This window comes from Rhipicephalus sanguineus, chromosome 1 (genome assembly GCF_013339695.2).
Source record: "Rhipicephalus sanguineus isolate Rsan-2018 chromosome 1, BIME_Rsan_1.4, whole genome shotgun sequence".
Taxonomy (NCBI): domain Eukaryota; kingdom Metazoa; phylum Arthropoda; class Arachnida; order Ixodida; family Ixodidae; genus Rhipicephalus; species Rhipicephalus sanguineus.
Window position 1 is genome coordinate 230,826,073 of NC_051176.1, and position 14,897 is coordinate 230,840,969.

General features: G+C 41.6%; 1 protein-coding gene across 1 annotated transcript; it reads right to left on the reverse strand.

The window, feature by feature from the left end:
• Positions 1-389: 389 nt before the first annotated feature.
• LOC119374129 (leukocyte receptor cluster member 1 homolog) lies at positions 390-14,840 on the reverse strand. The gene is made up of 7 exons (XM_037644196.2): positions 14,690-14,840; positions 14,080-14,179; positions 9,562-9,714; positions 7,137-7,254; positions 4,602-4,665; positions 2,193-2,307; positions 390-1,130 (listed from the first exon to the last, which is right to left on the reverse strand). The coding sequence occupies exons 1-7, from the start codon at positions 14,710-14,712 to the stop codon at positions 888-890; spliced, it is 816 nt and encodes a 271-aa protein (XP_037500124.1). The 5' UTR covers positions 14,713-14,840; the 3' UTR covers positions 390-887.
• Positions 14,841-14,897: the final 57 nt, after the last annotated feature.

Genomic DNA, 14,897 nt, shown 5'->3' on the forward strand with positions numbered 1-14,897 from the left:
CTTTAAGAAATCTGTGTGCTCTAGCAGCATGAGCAGACATTATATGAGACATTAATACTGAGTTGCGCTCACAGGCACTAATTTGCAAGCCAAAATTAAACCATACGAACTGCTAGGCCTACAAACGAATCCGGGCGTCGATCCCAATAATGCTTCACGTTAAGTATTTCAGTGGTGCAGTGTCGCCATGTTAATCATTATCCTTTGCTGCAGCAGAAGAGCAAATCACTTGCACACTGTCTGACATTATGTGTTACACAGACAGCCTCAGTCGACGACCATTAAAGGAACGAACATTGTCACGAGGCTAGTCAGTCATGCTCTCGTGTAGGTTCACATAGAAGGCAATGATGCAACAGTTATTAAGAAAGGAGACACCATATGTGCACCACACAACCAAACACTCAACATATTTAAACAACAGAAAGAAACATAGCAAGTGACAGAAAAAGGAACAGAGCACGCAAACGAAAAACAAGTTAGCGATGGCTGAAGATATGGTAGGGATGCTCACGTGGTAGACTCTAAGCAAGGCGCTGTTCGAAAGGAAGAGCGTCGTGCTAATTCCCGTTTTTAGCAAGTTCTATATATGCAGGTTCAACTGTATTTGACCTTGGCTTCAAGAAAGCTTAATGAAAGATAAAAACAGTGGCTTGCACTAAGCATACCAATCAATATACCAGCTATAGAATGGATTCCCTGCGAACAGCACACAATACAGTGCAACACCACTTGTAAGCATTTAAACATGTGGCTATTACTCGTGCACACTGTACACTGAAGCTGTATCTTAATGTAGTATTTTCAGTCTCTTCAATACAGCCCCCTCCCCCCCCAACATCACCTATTTACACAGTCCACTCAGTGAAGGTGCAAATTCAAACAAGTCACTGGGGACGCTTGGCTAAATGTGGGTTGTACTGGGAGTTGTAGCCACGTCGCCTATCATCCAAGATGACATCGTGCGACTTGTCCTGAACTGGCAGCTCTCCCCGAGCTCTTCGAAGGACTTCCTCTGCTCTTGCCCGCTCTGCCTTTTCACGAGCCAACCTCTCAGCGCGCAGCTGTTCCAGTGGCTTATCCAGGCGCTTCACTTTCTTCGAATGTAATTCTGTTTGCTGTGCAATTTGCTAAAATGATTGAGAGAGAAAAACTGTTAGTTTAATTCTACTTTCAAACAAAGTGCACTTCTCATGCACTGTGCACAACAACCTCTTATCTCTGCAGCCAATATCAGCAAAAACATACGTCTTTCCATACACTTTGCAAGGCACATGAACCTCTTTTTGATGTTCATGTGGCTGCATTATACTTCACTATGAATACCAACACTATGAACATAAAAGATGTTCACAGACCGAGATAGATTCAACTGAATAAAGATAAAAAACAGCCCAATCCACAAGAAGTTACCAAACAAGAAACATTGCTAGAGTCAGCGTTATGACAGTGGGACTTGTATTCAACAGTTCATGTCCCAACAATACAGCAATATTGCCTATACACCAGCCCAGTAAGTCCCCTTGTCCAAAAGTTGGCTTCAGTGGCATTCCTTGTTTGACTATTTCCCATCACTTCAAGCCTCCATGTTCCCTTGAATGCCAGTATTGTTTGAATACATAGTATTTCATCTTTTGTGACACTGTGAATATAGCACTACAAACATCAAAGATCCTGCACCAGTATGCCCACATTTACACCATTCTGAAGCACGTAAGAAAATCTCTTTCACTCCTTACACCTCAGAACAAAGGTAAACACACGACTGAAACCGCAATACAGCAGATATTACTAGTTAGCTGCTAACACTGAAGGTGGCCTTTGTTAAGTGTGGCAAAAGTTGATATACGTACTGCCCTTTATATGAACAGCCACAGATGTCAAGCTGCTTTCAGGCTATAAACCAGTACTATTGCATGAGTATGTTTTAAATGATGCTCTTGGTGTTAGAATGGTATGACTTATGAATGACATGTAGCACCTTTCATTGACCAACTCCTGTGATGCAATCCAAATTTTTTGTTATGCTATTTGAAACTCCCAGGTGCTTATTACAACTCGTGATAATATAACCTTACTCAAGAACAGATATGATAACAAATAGAAAAAAAATGTTGATGCTATTTTTACAGCTGTTTCTATTAGGTCTGTCATGTAGCTAAATAGGTATGAGTAAAGGAAGCGACAATCACATTTAGTTTCTTGATCTTCTGACCGTTTTCCTTCAAGCCATACTTCAAGGAGACGTAGCGCTTCATGAGATGCAGTGGGTCCATGTGGTCTTTGATTTTGACATCCTTTGTTTCTCTGACAAGGAAAGCAACAACATTATAAAAAAAAAAGAACATCAATCTGACAAGCACAACTTAATAAAAAGTAAACAAGCATGGGATGCTTTATATGCGAAACTTTTCTGCCTGGTTCTCTCCTCGAGTGTCCATGTATGCACACTTTACTTTCATGATGAATCCCCAAGAGCTAGCTCAACTTTCTTTCATTCTCAGTAACTCTGTTTTTGTTTCTTTCTTATTTATTAGTATTTTTGTTTGTTCATGCCTAAGTTTGTTCAAATGCATACTAATGCGGAGTATGGCCACTCTGAATATAAAAGAGCTTTGTCCACGAGGACTTATACATCAGGTGGGTATTCACTAGTTTACTGTTGAATGCTACAGTAATTGTATCCAAGTTCAAGCAGTGAAGCACCTAAAAATTAATTTTACAGCAGTTAGCCAGGAACATTCTGCCACATCCATAATTTGCATCCAGGATATTCTGCTGTATCCTATACTTTTTTACACGAAACTTATTATTTCAAGCAGTGTACCTATTGAACAGCTTTACCTCTGCATCTTAGGCTGTAAGAGAAGCGCTCGTATGGCATGTGCTAACTAACCAAAAGAAGGTAGGACACAGATTATTTAGGACTTTAGCTCAGCTGTGATATCTGTGGCTTATCAATTAAGCCAAAATATCAGTTTCCCCATCGTACAGATGACAAGTTATGTTGTGGTATAAGATCCCATTGTAACGCCGTTCATTATTCACAGATTAAAAAGGCATGCATTGCAACTTTGGTCTTGCAACTTTAACAATTGCAAGACAAATGAAGGCAAAGGCTCAATTTTGCACACAGACATGGTATTAGGCACATAATCAGGGATGCAACAGCTGCGCCCATTGCGCTAATTTGATACAATTCCTTATTTTTGCGCCAAGCTGAGCCAACATTGTGAAATTTGTTACTATTACGCCACACTGCAACTAAATGACTGACCAGCTTAAAATTTTCTCAGTTGAGCGAATTTGTGTGAGAAATAGAGGCTGCGTTGGTCATGTGCAGTGTGGGCATCGTCATCCAATACAGACGCGCAGGCCCTAACCCTAACCCCTCCCCTCCCTCCCTCCCTCCTCCCCCTCCACCCCCCCCCCTTGAAAGAAAAGAAAAAAGTCAGTTTCACCGCACGGACGAAGCAATGCATGCGAGCAGCAACAAATTGTAATGTTATACGAAGTGAGGCTGGCAGCAAACTCTTTTGTATCCAACCTCGCGTAACTCTACAAAACGTTGGTGTAAGAGAACACGGTTTCTCCAGGGAAAGATGCTCTTTCTGCACACTGTCTTAGCATTGAGAGCGCAGCACGTAGCAGGATATACGAGCCACCCGCTGATGGCTGCTGAGATGGCTACCGCGCCCTTAGAATCTATGTTCAAAGTTGCTGCTCAAGCGACAGCCTTGGTCATTGTTCACACTGTGGGGTGGCTCAACACACTGCTTTTATTGAAATAGCAGTGTTCACGTGCACTGTGCACGAATTAGCTGATGTTGAATGGTTTTTACATTTTTGTTTTCTTTTCTAAAAGTAAGCCATCTTTGTTATACTGCTCCAAATTTGAGATTTTGGGCTAAAAAATTCAGGTATCTTCATTTCGTAACCTGCTCCAAATTTGGATTTTTGTGCTCTAAGAGCAACATTTTGCTGCACCAAAAAATTGCTCCAAATCCTATTTCGGCTGTTGCACCCCTGCGTAATGCCTGCAGTAAAACTACATTTCGTAGACTGATCTACTCTAATCCCAGCTCTAATAATACATGCAAGCTCACCGCTCCCTGATGCCATTACCAAAAACAGCTGACTTCAACCTTTCAACGTTACCAGGGCACATAAACAGCTCATGAATTAGTATACGAGCTGTGAGCCTGAAACTATTTCTGAGCACAGTGCAGTAGAGATCCCACAAGGGCCCTTTCAACAGAATTATTTATGGCACCAGTGGCCATCACGAGTTCTGCGATAAAAAAATTGACCATATCGAATAAAAATGCTTAAATAATTTTTTAATAACCTTATGCCACTAGTGAACAGTAAACTTAGGTGACATGAAATCTGAAAACTAGCACTATTCAAAACGTCCACCCTTAATAGGTTACAGTTACGTGTAACACACACATATGAAGCTGTTACATAAATTATGTGAAACACCATAGTACACGGTGAGGCACAATTTTACATGACACACAAACTGCTAGAACAAAGGAGCAGCCGGTGAAGGTGCAGCATAAGCACAAACACTATAGTAAGTATAGCAGAAAACTAACTTTTCTGACTTTTCATGGAGCTGCAAGCGGTCTTCGTGCGACTTTGCAAACCATGGTTTGCTCCCTAAGAAAGAAAAACACAAAATGAGCGTTATTAATCAGTGACACAAACCATCTGAAGAAAAGTGCAACTCTCACTCAAAGGCAGTTATCAGAAAAGCAGCTATACAGAAATGTTCAAACATGCTCATATGTCATGGTGTAAAAGAAGACAAGAAGTGTTATACTGAAGCAAAGGATTTACTTTACTGCTGTTTAGAAAAGGGCAAACAAAAAAATTTAAACAGTCATTATAGATGCTACAAACTAAAATGACAAAGATCTATGAAAGTACAGAACACTAAAAGTTATTTTAGATATTCCCTTATCAAAGTGCAAAACTTGTGTATTGACCAGCAAAGCTAAGAGTGCATAACAATGCTAATTACGTCTTGGCAAGTCTAATTATAATTTCTTTTATGAAAGCTAGAACAAAGATGATGTCAAATTTCACTGTGTCAAGGTCAGTTCATTTGACTATTGAACAATCTTGGGCCCCTGAATACTGGACGGCTCCCAAATGGAAGAAACCACCACCAGTCATGTTCGAATGACAAGCAGTTGCAAAAAAATCACTGCTGCCAAGCCAAAAAGAACTGTGCACTTCAACAAACACAGTACACACAATAGTGACAACGTAAAAGAAGCCAAGTTGAGTAAATGGAGCTGGTTACAGGCATATTTGACACAAAATTAAAATTTGAAACTAACACCAATGTAGAAGTATGGAAATCGCGCTAGAGGTTGGGTCTGATGACAAGAACAACAGTGACAGACAGAAGTTCAGTAGCTGCAACTTTCACAGAGTGAATACTGTGGCTTTGGGACCTATGCCAGAGGCCATGCCAGCTTTTTTGAAATTTTGCAGGACTTTCTTTTGAAAAGTGTGAAAAATAGCTACTACACACTGTAAACAAGTAAACCGATGCCTCAAACCCAGTCAAGTGCAATAGTTTCAAAGCAGTGAATTTGTGAAAAATTGAATTTTCCAAGTGACCTGGCAATGCAGCTTCAAATTTATGAAAGGATTTGATGGTCATATGTGAAAGTACTCCTTGCATGTTTTGGTCTGAGGATAAATGAACTGCCAGCAAAAATATTTTGTTTTCTTTTAGATACCATGCTCTGAAATCTTCTATGGTTACAGGGATACTAGCCACAATTTTAATAAAAAATTATTAAGTACCTTAACTTGGTCAATGAAAGAAAAAAATATTGGACATTTTTCAGGAGGCCTAACAATATATGGCTGGTTTCATCTCCATAGAAGCCTTTACCTTGAAAAAAAAAAGAGCTTTTATTTTAAAAGCTTTTCAAGAACGTGCATATGTGCATGTGCGTGTCACTCTTTCCTTTTTTGTTTTCAACATAACTTAAAGCAGAACTCGCACTAAAATTTCGTCTTGCTTTTTCCTCTGTTAGGTGGCTGCCAGCTCTATAATCGTGGTATGACACCTCCATTACTTTATCATGCAACAAATTATGAATTACTAAGATTTTTTAACATGATAAATTCAAAATGCGCACCAAATTTCTTGGAGTACAGTTTGTTAGTAAGTTGTCTCAGCACCACACAAAGATCAGGGATGGAAGGTCACATGGACTCACTGAAGCATGGGTCAGAGCTGTAGTCTCAGGCACATTGTGATTGCCTTGTGGAAACATTTACACAATGGGATAATAGGGGAGAAGTCAAGAAGGATGAAGGGAGCTGTGCATTTTAACAGAAGCAGCAGCACAGTCTACACAGTGGCCGAGCCATGGGTTCAGAGGCCAACAACAGCAGCAGCGGGGGACCCAGCTTATTATCCCAAGAGGAATGTGGGGAAGAACAATATAAAAGAGGACGGAATGGTTGTTGTGGTGTACGTCCAGCTTTCAGGGAGACATGACCACCACGTGGCTAGCAAACTCTGAACCAGGCTAATCAATGCATGCATCCACAGTTTGTGATAACTACCAAAGATTTTCATGAGAGACTAAGATGACTTGGTAAGTAAGCCCAGAGCAGGAAGGCCTCACTCCATTTGGTTTGCATATAACCAGCGATTTCTTGTATATTCTAGGAATTCTGGCACGACACTGTAGCTGCAGGTACAACAGCTATCTTATTAAAAAAAAGTAGAATAGAAGGTGTATGTGCAGAGCTGACAAAAAGAAAAGAATATGAGAGGCAGACAGCATAGTGAAGGTGATAAAGCTCGCATATGTTGTATCGGAGACATGAGAGGAGTTTGGTGGTTGGGCTTCCTGGCCAAACTATGAGCATCAGCAATGCACAGAAACCCTCGCATGCATTCTTCTGTATCAATGCATTGAAATAGGAAAATACCTTCTCTACTCATCAGCAGATTCATGTTTTTTTTAATAACATATGACAGTCAGCAGTGCCCTGAAATAATGCTTTCTTTCTGCATTCGCACCCCTTGTTTGTTGTACCCAGCTCTTAAAAAATAGGCATACATGTAAATGAGGACAAAATAGGCATACACGTACCAGAGGCTTCACTTGAGCTCTGTCCCAAATATGTGAGAAGCCCTATTTTTTTCTCATAGTCTTCCTGCTCAGCCTTCTTTTCTTTCTCACGATCTTCATTTTTAGAATGCAGGTTTCGCTGAAGCATATGGAAGAGAACAAAGCAAATAGGTGGGGGAAGAGCACACTTTTAATGAAGAAAGCTACTTGCATAGTCACATAGTACATACAACGTTCAATATGACTCGCAACACGGAAACATATGGCCTCACGAGCTCTAAGGTTGCACATGGCTTCAACGCTTGTCCTCATTTCCACAACTGAAGAATATTTTCATATTCGGGATCATCCCCAAGTGAGAGAACAGCATTTAGTAGTGGAAATAAGAAATAATAATTGTTGAGGTTTTATGATCCAAAACCACGATATGATTATGAGAGATGCCGTAGTGGAGGGCTCCAGAAATTTTGACCAGCTGGGGTTCTTTAATGTGCAACTAAATCTAAGTACACAGGTGTTCTTTGCATTCCATCCCCTTCGAAATGCAGCTGCCGGGGCCAGGAATTGAACCCGTGCCCTCAAGCTTAGCAGCAGAACACCCTACGTGCTAAGCTATCATAGTGGGTTTTGTGGAAACAAGGGCTAGTGAAAACCATGGGTGATCTTGGAGCTTGTGAGGCCATGTGCTCCCATGTTGCAAGTCATGATGAGTGCCACAATACATATATCCTGAAGGAAAGAAGATGGCTTTTAAGGGCTCGTTTTTCTTTGTTAGGCACAATATTAATGAGAACTAACGTATTATTAGTTCTCATTAATATTGTACATATACCTTGACATTGGCACAAATCACAACGATAAAATGTATGCTGCTTTAGCTTCCTCAAGCTGAGCAAGCGTATAAAACAAAGACAAACAGTTTACCTCTTTTACATTCTGCAAACAGAAGCTTGTCTATGTATAAGGCTGCCTGCCTCATTACATGCCAAACCTTCTCTGGTCAGCTACTGGTAGCATTCAAACATGCAGTTTATCAGCCCAGTTGTTGCAAAACAACATATACATACCAGCAGACTTACAACATGAGGATACAAAGACAAGAAAGAAGATGACACACTGCACTGTCTTACAACATAGTTCATTGCTGCAGCTGTTTCATGTGCTTATATACATGAGGGTGTGTGCTGTTATGCCATCGCCTTGTCGGCTGCGACGACCGACACGAGTTGCCATTCTCCCACGCTTCTCAGCAACTGAGAACATCCCCGAGTGAAATAGAGAAGAGAAACACAGCGCTCCGCGCACCTGCGGTGTAGCCTCTTCGTGGCCATGAGGATCATCTCTGGTCTGGCTTATCCCATCCAGGTGATGACAATGTAGGGTCAATGAGCCAGCTAATCCCCAAAGTGGCCATCAGAGCTATCAGCCTTGAACCTCTAAGCCCCACATCGTCAAGTGGGCATTGACTTTTCAGGTGCAGGTGAGCCCTTCATTATTACCCTGCCAGGACTCCAGGATTGGTGGAATCCTGGCCACCGCGTGGAGAGAGGGAAGCGAGGGTGGACCCCAACCTTGTTATTTAATCCGGCGCACCAAAGAGCGCCAGCACCTGTCCACTGAGATCTCCGAGATGTGAACCATGTAAATACTTGTACATAAAGTCTTTCTTTCGTCAACTTGTCTTGATGACTGCTCCGGCCCCCGACACCCACTCATGTTCACACCAGCTGTGCAAACCAAGTCACAACAGTGTGCAGAAGAATAAGGGAAAGAACTGATAAAAGGATATAAGGAATAAAATAAGGTCTTTGTACAGTACCCATTTCAGAAGTAAGTACTATCAAACTGTTTTGGTGAGAAATAGATTTCAGCTCACATGCAAAATCACTGAAGCTGATCACATCAGAAAACTGGGTAGTGCTTGCATCAGCTCGCCCTCCGTAGCTCTCATTCCTAGTGAAATTATCTTTCTGAACGGGACACGACAGTCTGTGCAGTTCAATAGTACTTGCTTTTGACATACGTGCTGTATGAATGCCTTCTTTGATTCCTTTTATCATTTTTTCCCCTGAGTCTTCTACACACGCACCCTCACGTACATAAGCACATGAAACAGCTGCAGCAATAAACTATGTTTTAAGACAGCGCAGTGTGTCATCTTCTTCTTTGTCTTTGTGTCCTCATGCTGCAAGTCTACTGTTACGGATTTCCAACAAGCCCAAGCCACTACCCTTGTCAAAACATACGTGGCTAATGATGCACCGGGATGATGGCTATTTTGAACATGAGAAGTAACGCATTCGTGAGATGTGAATATTGTACACCCTTTGCCAAATGTTTTACAGCCCTAGAATGGACATGCTTTGTACATATTAAACTACAACTTAAAGAATAAGAGCATGCAATACATTAAAAAATAGTTTATAGCTATAGATCCAAAAGGTACCTCAGCCTTTTCCACATCTTTGAAGAAATTGAAATGGCCACCTGACGTCAAATCTGTCACAACCTCAGCAGTTGCTGCTTTCCCAAGGTCTAACTGTTCTTGGCTGTCCCCCTTCAATTTTCCACGCAAAAAGTTGATCCGGGCTTCTGACTCCTGCATCAAGTAAGAAAAGATGAAAGATGTACATAAGTAATTTAAATTTCAACTGTAATTCAATGTGGCATGCCATTGAAATCCAGCACTATAAATGAACAAAAACATAAAAATAAACAGCAAGATGTGCATTCCTTCCCATTACTAACCTCGCTGCGCAAGTTTAATATTGGTTACATCAAGTCAAAGGACCTAAAACTATACAAAGGCAGTTTCTAATAAGCCAGCACCAACCAAAGCTTTCCAAAATTTATGTGTCATCAAATAAGACCTAAAAAGTAGTTTTAGGAATTCTTTGGAGCAGCAAGAACTGCCCTACTTAGATGCAGACAACATAATTCACACAGGAAATATCTGTACAACTTAGAAGCAGAGTATAATGCTCAATGCTACGGCAAGAAAAAAAGCAGCTGAAAAGCTAAATTGAAAAAAAAAAGTGAAATGCTTTCTTGTAACATGTCTATAAACACAGCAGTTCACTGAAGAAATTAACACTGCTGACAACAAATTGGATCAATTGGAATAAGTTATTCTGTGTTTCCATGCCACAGTTATGCCAGTAGCACACGGGCTAATTCAGTGAGAAATTACATTCTTCTCCTCTGTATGATTCTACACAGTTCACCCTAACTTTATTCCTCAATGTTGGTATTCTGTTCCAGGCTAAGATGATTTAAGATTGACATGTAACAAATTTGTTTTGACTCTTTGCATGCAAGAAGTTACCAGTTATTTCCAGCCTGACCCACAAAGCTGCAGTCAGCCATTCTGTTTTAACTACTACTTTAGAGTTTACAGCAGTCCACAAGCATGCTTCTGAACATACATGCATGCAAAAAAAAAAAGCAAGAAAAACTCCGCTTCAGATATGTGAAGGTTGTGGATTCAGTCCTAACCGAAGACAAGTTTTTTTTTCGTCCACTTTAACTCATTTTCCCCTTTATCTTTTTCCCTAATTACTGCACTCGAATGAAAAACTACAAATAATGCTCTCTATGCTTTCCCTGGCTTCATATAATCGTGTCCAAGAAAAGACTGACCCCTCAATCCATTCCCCTTCTTTCATTTAACATTTAGTGACACTACAGCTTCGGCGAATAAATGGCATTCACTTTTGAAAATTGCGACTCCAAGCTAATGTACTGGCAAAGTTTGCTTGGCCACATTGGTAATATATAAATACAGTTATGGTTTACCATAACAGAAAAGAATTGAATTTTCCAAATGCACCAACATGGGTTATCCGAAGTGATACATTGTCAAGCCTTATATCAGAAAATTTGTTTTCAGTGTAACGCATCGAGTTGCTCAGATTGTATTGATGGCAACTGCACAAAAAGTGGCAAGAGGATCTCAAAAATAATTTATGAGCGAATTGCGCTGGTCCTGTGTACTTCCTAGTCTATGTCTACGTCGCGCTGTTTTTTCACTATGGATCAAATATAGTATCTTTGGAAGTATGTGCCTTTTTCATCCATGTCTGGTTCACGCTTTTTAAACATAATAATGTACTGCATTCACTGCATAAGGGCAATCCGTGGCTTTAAAATAAGTACAAGTGTCGCATTGGGTTATATTGTCGCACGACAATAGTGAACTTTGGACCTACATATTTATTGTCATTACCAGTGTTTGGTGGTTGGGTAACATGAATTTGAGTTTAATAACTATATAACAGCACCAACATAAAAGGTGCCTTTAAACCACTTCTAGGAAAATTCAAAACTGTCAGCATTTTCTGACAAAAGATGGCCCTTGTGCCATAAAAAATCTATATATCATCCTCATCATACAAGACTGTCTTACCAAGTAGACTCCCCCAGGTAATTTTTCCAAATCACTGCCGCAGCAGTACACTCTGAATGTGCTGCAAGTTCGTTTTCCACTTCCCTCTGCCTATAATTCTGGAAGCTACAGTTTTACGCTTGTGAGAGCATGTTTTTGCCTATGACAACTCACTAAAGGACAACTGCTGCTTCTCACATTAATATATTAGTGTACACAATAGACACAGTGAAATAGTCAAACAAATGCTGAAATCTCACATGTTTATTTTGGGGAATGACAGATAATACAAACACCAGCAATCTGGTGCAGCTGTTGTTGCGATAGCTCTAGTTTGGCCCACAAACACCCTGCTAACACAGTGTTTATTTTTTCTTGCTACACTGCCCTTTTTTTCCTTCTTTGCTTTTATCTTTTCCTGCTTGTTAATGACATCTGAAAGGATCCAGTGAATAACCAGGAGGTTCTATTTATTGAAACAAAGCATCTTTTAAAATAATAATTGTTGGGGTTTTACGTCCCAAAGCCACAATATGATTATGAGGGAGGCCGTAATAGAGGGCTCCGGAAATTTTGACCATCTGGTGTTGTTTAACGTGCACCAATATCTAAGTACACAGGCATCTAGCATTTCGCCTCCATCGAAATGCGGCTACCACAGCCGGGATGTGATCCTGCGACCTTCAGCTCAACAGTTAAGCACCATCATAGGCGTGCGCAGAGTTCCCCTTCAGGGGGGGGCGAAGGTTCGTCGCAGCACCCCCTCCCAATTATGTCCATGTATGGCGTTGACATTGCGTGCCCCCCCGGGTCGCAGCGCCCCCCCTCCCTATTATGTCATTGTGTGGGGCTGACTTTGTGCCCCCCTCTTAAGTGAATAGGGTCAAGCACAAAGGACGCAGGAAAAGAAAACACACCAGGCAAGTGCGAACTAACAACTGTCACAGCTCGACGCTTGCAGCACGCTGCTCAAACACAAAGAAGGATGAGAAGAACGCACAGGTATACACACGAAACTGTGACACGAAATGTCACAGTTGATACTTCAACTGGCCCCTACTTGGCTCTTCTAGCTAATAGCTCACTCCTTTCGCAAACGCGGCAGCTGCAGCGAGAAAATTGACCTTTGTGCGGTCTATAGCTTCAACGCAATCTTAGCGGTGAAAGCTCAAGACGTACAAAACTGCCCCTCAAGAGATAAGCACACAAGCACGGTAGACCACACCCTGTATGTCAAAGTACAAGTCGGAAGCACACATCCCAACTCTGGCGAAACACTAGAGAGTTTTAGAATTGGGGACCCAAGAAATTTGCGAGCCGCCAGGGCGCATGTGCAGAACACAAGCCACTCTCAGACTCTTGCACTCACGTTGTCTCAAGGCCGTGTAGTGCCCTCCTCTGGGGGGCGAACAAAACCTGAGAGCACGCGACCTCAAGAGAAGAAAAGGACTGCGCTTGGCAGTGGCACGAGAAGCCACGGCTCGCGTTTCCTGCTGGCGTCTGATTATGGTAACTAAAATATAACTTCATTTGAGTCGGCACGTATTCTTGAGGCTAAAATTACAAGGCCAAATGCACTTCTTTGTCCCTGCACTCATCTGAATATGATTTCATGTCTTCGTGTATCTAATACACTATCATCCTGGTAACATGTTTTGGTTTAGAGCATGTGCGGTAAGCTTTCCTTGGCCGTATATATGCATTGGCATATGAAAAAATAAAGCAGTTGTTAGTCAACGCTTATGTCGTACATTTCTTTTTTTCGTGGGTGTCTTGTGCATTTTTGCTGTAATTTTAGCTTCAAGATTCTGGTCACGGTGTAAGATATATGGTGTGATTCTGGATGAGCCGTCTCATTTTTTCCCTCCTGTGGCAAAAGCCTACAAGGGCCAAAGCATTCCCACTAGCTCGCGCCACCACAAGCCATGGGACGCTCTCCTTTTTTCCCAGGCCGACTGGCCACGAGTGGTGCGGCGCTACAACCCCAAAATGTAAAACCAGCATAGGTCACCAGTGATACGATGCACACGCAGCGCGGGCAACAATGCAGAATGGCCCGCGTCTCGCATAACTTTAACTTCGCCACGTTTGGCGTCTCATGCGCTTCACTCAACGCCACATGTGGTTTGTATTCTGCCATTAGTATCCTGGAGAACGAATGACGCATGGCGTAATTGTTTAAGGCAGTGTGCTGCGGAGAGAGGGGTCGCAGGTTCGAATCCCCGGTCGCAGTCTTCGGAAATTTTTTCGATTGAATTATTTTCATTTGTGGCTTTTATGTATATATACATACATATACATATCCGGGACATGACGGTGACGGCAAAAATCCGCCGACAGTGTACATATAATTGCTATCGCAATAAGGAAACGCGCACTGTACACAAACATGAAATAGGCACATATGACGCATACACATACATGCAGATCTAGGGAAACTAGCATGCATGTGAGTCTCTTGTAAGTATTTTTTCTTGTGTTTGTGTCAAGTTCATGCTTTCACAGCCGACAAAGACAACTTCCATGAGCTAAAAGAAGGAGAAAAAAAAAAAAAAGAACGCCCGTGGCAGTGCCACTCACCGCAAGTTGAATCCTCCTTTGGAGTTCTTTCTCCTCTTGAGCTGCAAGCGCTTCATCCTTGCGTACACGGTCAATGTTTCGCTTCGTGCGAACATGCCAGCTGTAAAGTTACATGTCAACAAAAAGCAGCATTTATATTTAATCAAACGTTAGAAGGATCACACTTTCACTTTTTGCCCCATACACCCCAGATCTCAGGCCAACATTTAAATTAACCTTAATGTCAATCGAATACGAGAAATAGCTGTTCACCCCAGCCTGGCAGGACCTGTGCCCCTTTCAACGCAGCAGATGTTGGCAATAAACAAACATCGATTCAAGGTTACACTGTGTAAAATGGTGTACTTGACGAATGGATACTAAACAAAATAGACATTCTGTTCAGTGTTGCAACAATGCACAACGAAAAAAAAATAAAGTTTATATTACCAGAATACCTTTTTTTCTAGCCGCTTCAATGATATAAGGAAGGCTGCTGCGTAGCTTTTTTATATAACACAACCCTGTAGTACACATGAAACTACAGATGATTTGAACGGTGATTGTGCAAGCTGCGGCAGGCAATTTAACAAAGACTACAAAGTGACAATTTCATCTGAATACGACGTACCTTTTTTTCGGCAAGATATTCATTTTGTCACGCTGCTGCAAAGGAACACAAAACTACAGGCGTTACAAGTTCACCAGAGCTGCAATCTTCCCGTCGTGTCGGTCGTATCAGCCATCAGCGTCGTCGTAGTATTTGCGCACGGCTTTGGCTTAGCTTTGCCTTGACTCGATGTAAATTGTTGCGCACAAAATTCGGGTAAAATTAAATA